The 6,694-nt window shown below is 31.8% G+C and overlaps 1 protein-coding gene across 1 annotated transcript; it reads right to left on the bottom strand.

The window, feature by feature from the left end:
- Positions 1-1,316: 1,316 nt before the first annotated feature.
- LOC123695037 (ras-related protein Rab-18-like) lies at positions 1,317-6,240 on the bottom strand. The gene is made up of 5 exons (XM_045640726.1): positions 5,927-6,240; positions 4,662-4,829; positions 4,125-4,266; positions 3,522-3,644; positions 1,317-3,201 (listed from the first exon to the last, which is right to left on the bottom strand). Exons 1-5 carry the CDS (start codon positions 5,986-5,988, stop codon positions 3,085-3,087), a joined length of 612 nt encoding a protein of 203 aa, XP_045496682.1. The 5' UTR covers positions 5,989-6,240; the 3' UTR covers positions 1,317-3,084.
- Positions 6,241-6,694: the final 454 nt, after the last annotated feature.

Genomic DNA, 6,694 nt, shown 5'->3' with positions numbered 1-6,694 from the left:
TATACATAGTATAAAACAAAGTCGCGTTCTCTCATCTCTGTCCCTATGTCCCTTTGTATGCTTAATTTTTTAAAACTACGCAACGGATTTTGATGCGGTTTTTTTTAATAGATAGAGTGATTCAAGAGGAAGGTTTTAGTATATAATTTATTAGGTTTTAGACAAAGCGGGCGAAGCCGCGGGCGGTAAGCTTTATTATCCACGAGTAATATAGGCTATATTATAATAAATTATCACGCTAGACCAACAGGAGCGGAGCCACGCGGGTGAAACTGCGCGGCACAGATAGCCCTATAAGGGGATGACGAGGCTTCAAATAAAATGAAAAAAATGTATTGAATTCTTTAGGAAGTAGGTAAATTCTTAAATGCACAATAATTACACAGAGGGCAAAGCTATCGCCAGAAGCTGTTTACTACTGTAAAGATAAGAATTTAATTACGTGGAAAGTGCAGTGAATAAAGTAAGAAAGTTTCCAGATAGGTAAATAGGTACGTACTAAAACATATGTACGTAAAACAGAGAAGTATTATCAATACCTAATTGATATTATATTATAAGTAAGTAAGTATATTATTTTATTTTATGACTAGCTGTGCCGCGCAGTTTCACCCCCGTGTCTACGCTCCTGTTGGTCTTAGCGTGATAATTATTTTATTATATAGCCTATATTACTCGTGGATAATGTAGCTTTCGAATGGTGAAAGAATTTTTAAAATCGGTCCAGTACCTAGTTTATGAGCCTATTCATTACAATCAAACAAACAAAGTTTTCCTCTTTATAATATTAGTGTAGATATACCACGATTTCGCCTGATGCTAAGCTGAGATGTGGCCTAAGATGGAGCGCTAAATTATTATGCTTACATCAGTGATCGGAAACAAAAATAACTTTCTTGTTTAATATAGTTACCTACATTTTTGTATAGCAGTAGAACAATTTTTCACCTCAATAATATTATATAGTTCTAACTAGGTACCTATTATACATAATATATTACTTACTATTTAGGTATATAGTTCTGTAGTGATTCTCAGCAGCCGTCGTTTTTCGTCCTACGCAGTTGACCTATATCTTTTTTCTTTAGCAATAAGTACATATTCTTGAGAAACTAACTACGTCTAACACATAAATACTTGCTTACCTACTTCACGCTTGGATAGTTATCAATCGAGTTCAAAAAAGGAGGTTCACAATTCGACCGTATTTCTTTTGTTTGTTACCTATCTCAGAAATTTCGACTGCGATGTAGGTACGATGGACGATGACGGTATGTGTGAATTATTATTACCTATTCAAGAAATAAAAAAACAAATTTCATATAAATAGGCATTTATTGATTTCGGCTAACATTAAGTGAATAAAAATTTATTACATTTTATTTACAAAAGCAATTACAAAATATCACATATATGTATCATGCATAATCCGAATCCGACGTGCCGATAGGGACAGTAATATAGAACTCCTTGAGTAAGAAAGAGACAGAACTTACTCGTATTGTACTTTGAGTCTTTATATATTTTATTTCGCATGGTTGTCGTGCAAAATGTAAAACATTCAACATAAAATGATATAAATATACACAACATACCTAATTATATTATGATATAAAATGTAATCGATTCATCTATTTTCCCAATTAACTAATACCCATGTTTGTGTTACTATCCAAGTGCGACAAAAGGGGTTGTAAATGGAGGAATGTTTCGAGTAACAGCTTTTAACTCGATAGGTTTTGGACTTGTTTTGGACATATTTTTGTCATGCTACTTATTTGCTTTATTTTAATAATGTACTAAGTGTTACTGTGACGCACAATATGATTTTAAAGCCTCATAAATCGACGTCATGCGCAAGCTTTTGTCAATTGACGTTTGCAAAACGAATGCTTGCATCTTACGTAGAAACAATCATAACTATTTCTACATGACGACCGGTTGAATCGACATTACCTCTCCGCACGACAAAGGCGTAACAAGCGGCTGACCCGACGTTGCCGCCCCGCGTGACAAACGCATGGCGAGCGGGTGACGCGACGTTGCCGTTCTTCACGACAAAATATGCATGACGAGCGATTGACGCACCGTTGCTGTGCCGCACGGTGTAAACATGAAACGACGTTGCCACTACGTAGTATGAACGCATGACGAGCGGCGTACGCGACGTTGTCGCTTCATAGTCGGTTACGGAGCGGCAACGTCGTGACATTATTTTTGACGCAATCAGATTATTGTATTAAGGCTATGTGTAAACATAAAGTGCTGCACAGTTTTTCCACGCATACAATTTGAAACATAAATGTATTAAATAGGTACTAAGTTATACCACATGTTCAACTGATGGCCCAAAGTGATTAAAACATCTAAAACATCATTAAAAATAGGCAAATAATATAATCATAGAGTTTTATAATCCTATGCAACTAAAAAGGCAACCAGTGACGCATGCTAAGAAATAATGATAATAAAAAATGTCTACACAGAAGAAAATATTATTAAACACAGATATCATATTATTTGAAAAAACAATCTTCATTTCGGTTCAATATTTTATTTACAATTTTATCTATATTATTATTGGTGCAAATTTTACATAGACAGATAATGAATTGCGCATTTTTAAGAGTAAAAATTAATTTAGGGCAAGTACGATTCATGCATGATAGTGTGAAAATTATTTTACTTTCTCCATAACAGGTGACGCATTTTAAAAATGAACAAATGAATGCATGGAATGAAATGAAATATTTCGTGTCAATTCATTCTCTATATTAGTACAATTTTTATGTAATATGCGTTTCGTGCGTTTCATCATAAAATAGACTTTTTTTATTATCATATCAATATATCATGTTTTAAGAACATTAAATTCTATAATATTATTTGCCCTTTTAAAATTGTAATGCTGGTAAATTAAAACAATTAAAAAAAAACTCCTATATATATGGTATGATATTAAAAACACTTTGTATTTCCCGTAATGTACAAGTGCACGCTATTTTCTAACCCCACTCACATAGCCTCTAAGTCGCAATCTTGTTAAAACGTACGAAATCTCAAAAACAAAATGGCGGACCGCTATTAAATGGAACATGTGTAATCATAACACGACTGCTCTTGCTGTCTCCTCTCCTCGTTTGATATGCGAATATTTGACGAAGACCCAGTGGACTCCCACAGACCTGGTGTTTCTATGATCTATAAAAAATATGAATTAAAAAATACATAAAATAAAAATAAAAAATATTTTTCTTCATGATGATAGCTGAATAAGTCCCAAATTGTTCAATTACTTAGGTGGAATAATATGAAAACCATTTCAAATACTTTCATGGTTTTGAATCAAAAAATTATAAGTAAATGTATTAAAAATGGTTAAAAATAAAATGCATTCTTTTAAATTAGAAAACAACATTTGCAAATAAAAAAAAATCTCAAAATATTAAGGGTACACTACAAACTGTAAAAACAATAAATTACTTATAAATTATTTAAGACAGTTAAATAATAAACCTAACCTTTTGAACCAATTCTTCAAATGCCAGATTGATGCCTTCCTGTGTCTTAGCGCTGCTTTCTATAAATAGCATTCTGTGTTTTTGTGCGAACGCCTGCCCAGCTTCTCTTGGTACTACGCGGGTCTAAATCATATAGAAATAAAAAATATTTAACTGAAAATATTACTTTTAACTATAATATTGGAAAATTGTACTTCTTGTTAACTTAAATAACAACTGATACAGGTACAGACAACAATTTTAATCTACAAATTATAATATATATACTGGTGAAAAAATTTAGTTATTAAGTTATGGAGAGACATTCTATTAAAAAATTAATAACAAAAAAAAAACATTTATTTTGATCTATTGCATAGCCTTCTATCGCGGGCCTTGAGCGCGGCGACCGAATGTAAAAATTCCATAACGAAAAAACCTAACACCCCCCATTCCAACCGGCAGAGCGATGCTATGCAATAGTTTTACCGCGGCAGTCCTCGAGTTTTTTGTTACAACACTTTACAGATCATAATAATATTGTCTTCTTAAATGCATCTAATCATTTATAATGTTCATCAGTTATGACAAGTTATACAAAAATGTAAAAAAAAACCTAAATACCTTATCAATCTTATTTCCAACAACGAGACAAACAATATTCTTCTTTGTGGAATACACTTGTAACTCTTCAACCCATTCATTTAACTTCGCTAGGGTTTTTGGTTCTGACACATCATACACTAATATCGCACCGTGAGCATCTCTAAAACAAAAAAATGGTGTTTGAGAAACTATATTTTTATAAAAAAATGTTTGGAAACAATTTTTTGTTATAAATTGAACCAAATCTTATTAATTAAGTAGTTAAAAGCAATATTATTATGAAATATGTACATTTATTTCCTATCTTTGCTTGTAGTCAAGGAAGTAGAAGTAAGTATAAAATGTTTTTGGTGTGATATAAATTTAATTACTCCAGAGAAATATTCTAGTTGATAACCCAATATTGATATTTTGAGCCTAAAGAACTAATACAAATTTATCAGAATGAAAATATTTCTCATACATTTCAATATTTTGCAACTTTCTTCATCATCTATAACTTTCCATTTAACAAATATCCATATATCCATTCCATTTAAAGAAATATCTCCTTACCTATAAAAGCTATTTGTAAGTGTCCTGTATCGTTCCTGGCCAGCTGTATCCCATATCCCGAGTTTCACTTTAAGTCCGTTAACTTCCATAACCTTACATTTGTAATCAACTCCGATAGTCGCTGGAAACGATGCATTGTAGTCGCCTGTTGTGAACGCTAAGATGATACTAAAATATAGAGTCTGTTATAGAATTAATCTATATAAAAATCAGTTGTTTGTTTGTCTTATTTAAACTTGAGAATAGCTCGCTGATTTGGACTTTGATCTTCAAGTTATGTCAAAGTTGAAGGAAAAATGAAACAGTGCAAAACATAAATCACTATACAGTATAAATCTTTAGTATATTATAATTTATTATGTTTTAGGCAAAGCAGATGAAGCCGTGGGTGGAAAGCTAGTGCATAATATTTGTAGTTGAATAAAAGTTATATATTTTGAGTTTAATTAAACATTAATTGCGCATTAGGTACTAAGTACGCTGATTACAATATTGATTGGCTTCAACACATATATTTACTTGAATATGCAATAAATAAATAGACATAGTTCTTGACCTTATTCGAACAGGTCAAGAATTGAATTTTAGAATTAATTATTACATTACAGTCTGTGAATATCAATAAAAATTGTAGTATTTTAGAATCTCATTGGTACAAAGATAAGTGTTTGATACAAGTTTTGCGAGTCTTGGTTTGCTTACCCACTTATATAGTACTAGGTTTCCGCCCGCGGCTTCGCCCGCGCAATAAAAGAAAAACCCGCATAGTTCCCGTTCCCGTGGGATTTCCGGGATTGTGTCATTTTCCCGGGATAAAAAGTAGCCTATGTCCTTTCTCGAGTATCAAAATATCTCCATACCAAATTTCATGAAAATTGGTTCCATAGTTTAGGCGTGATTGAGTAACAGACAGACAGACAGAGTTACTTTTGCATTTATAATATTAGTATGGATGTTGTGTATGTGGACAAATTCAAATTTCTAGTAATTTCTAGAGTGCATGCATTAAGAAAATAATAAAAGAAATAGATAGTAATTATAAATTAACTATGGTTCACTAATTCGCTGTTGTGGTGAATAATACATACTTATGAAGTAAAGAAGTTCTAAAAACATACCATTTGTTACCACAAATACTAACAAAAATACTATGATAGAAATATAACGCAACAATATTTCCTTGAAATGAAACTACCCTTGAAGCAATGACTCAACTTTGCTTGACATTAGTTTATAAGTTTGTAAGTCTGTAAACTATTGCTCACCAGGATTTTCCAACGCCACTTTCACCAATTACCAGGATCTTTAACGTGGTAACGCAATCCATTTTCTATTAAGAGATAAATATAAATAATGAACACTATACTTAGAACAAGGGAGTGTACTTCAATAGGTATACGATTAATTCAACCCAAATCACTATAATATTATAAAAATTAGTAATTGTTTCGTCACTTATTGACAATGTTTCAAATGATTAGTGAAATTTTTTATGATTTCAAGTGAATAATCAACTTTACAACTTATTTCAATATAAAAAACGAAAACAACGATAAGTCATTTTTTATTTTGCGTCTTGAAATAGACATGACACTGACAGAAGTCAGAACGTCATGAAATGTCATGTGAATGATGTTCTTTTTACGTTCCGTTACTGCGACTCTATGAAGTAAAACTTTAAAATAAAACGAAACTTCGAAGAAAATATTATTTTTGATATTCAATTCTTTGTCTAATAAATACATATATAGGTACTTCATTTTACATTTTATATAAGCACTGGACTGGAGTTGAAATACCTGACTATTATTAAAAAAAAAAAATCGACTTTTTAAAAATCGGCTTTGGATTGTGGCTCTAGTTTTCTTTTATGATTTGAATTTTGAATAATTCCGTTTTTGAAGATTTTCAACGAAGGCGCAAAAGATTTTCTATCGACCGATTGACCGTAGCTCTCTTAAAAAGTAGTCGTGTATAATACGCGTCACGTAAAAAGAACGCTGGATGAAAGTGATGGGGTGTGTTTGCGCATG

Source organism: Colias croceus, chromosome 10 (assembly GCF_905220415.1).
Source record: "Colias croceus chromosome 10, ilColCroc2.1".
In the NCBI taxonomy this organism is placed as follows: domain Eukaryota; kingdom Metazoa; phylum Arthropoda; class Insecta; order Lepidoptera; family Pieridae; genus Colias; species Colias croceus.
The sequence above is the reverse complement of the archived record's forward strand: the minus strand, read 5'-3'. Positions and strand labels throughout refer to the sequence as shown.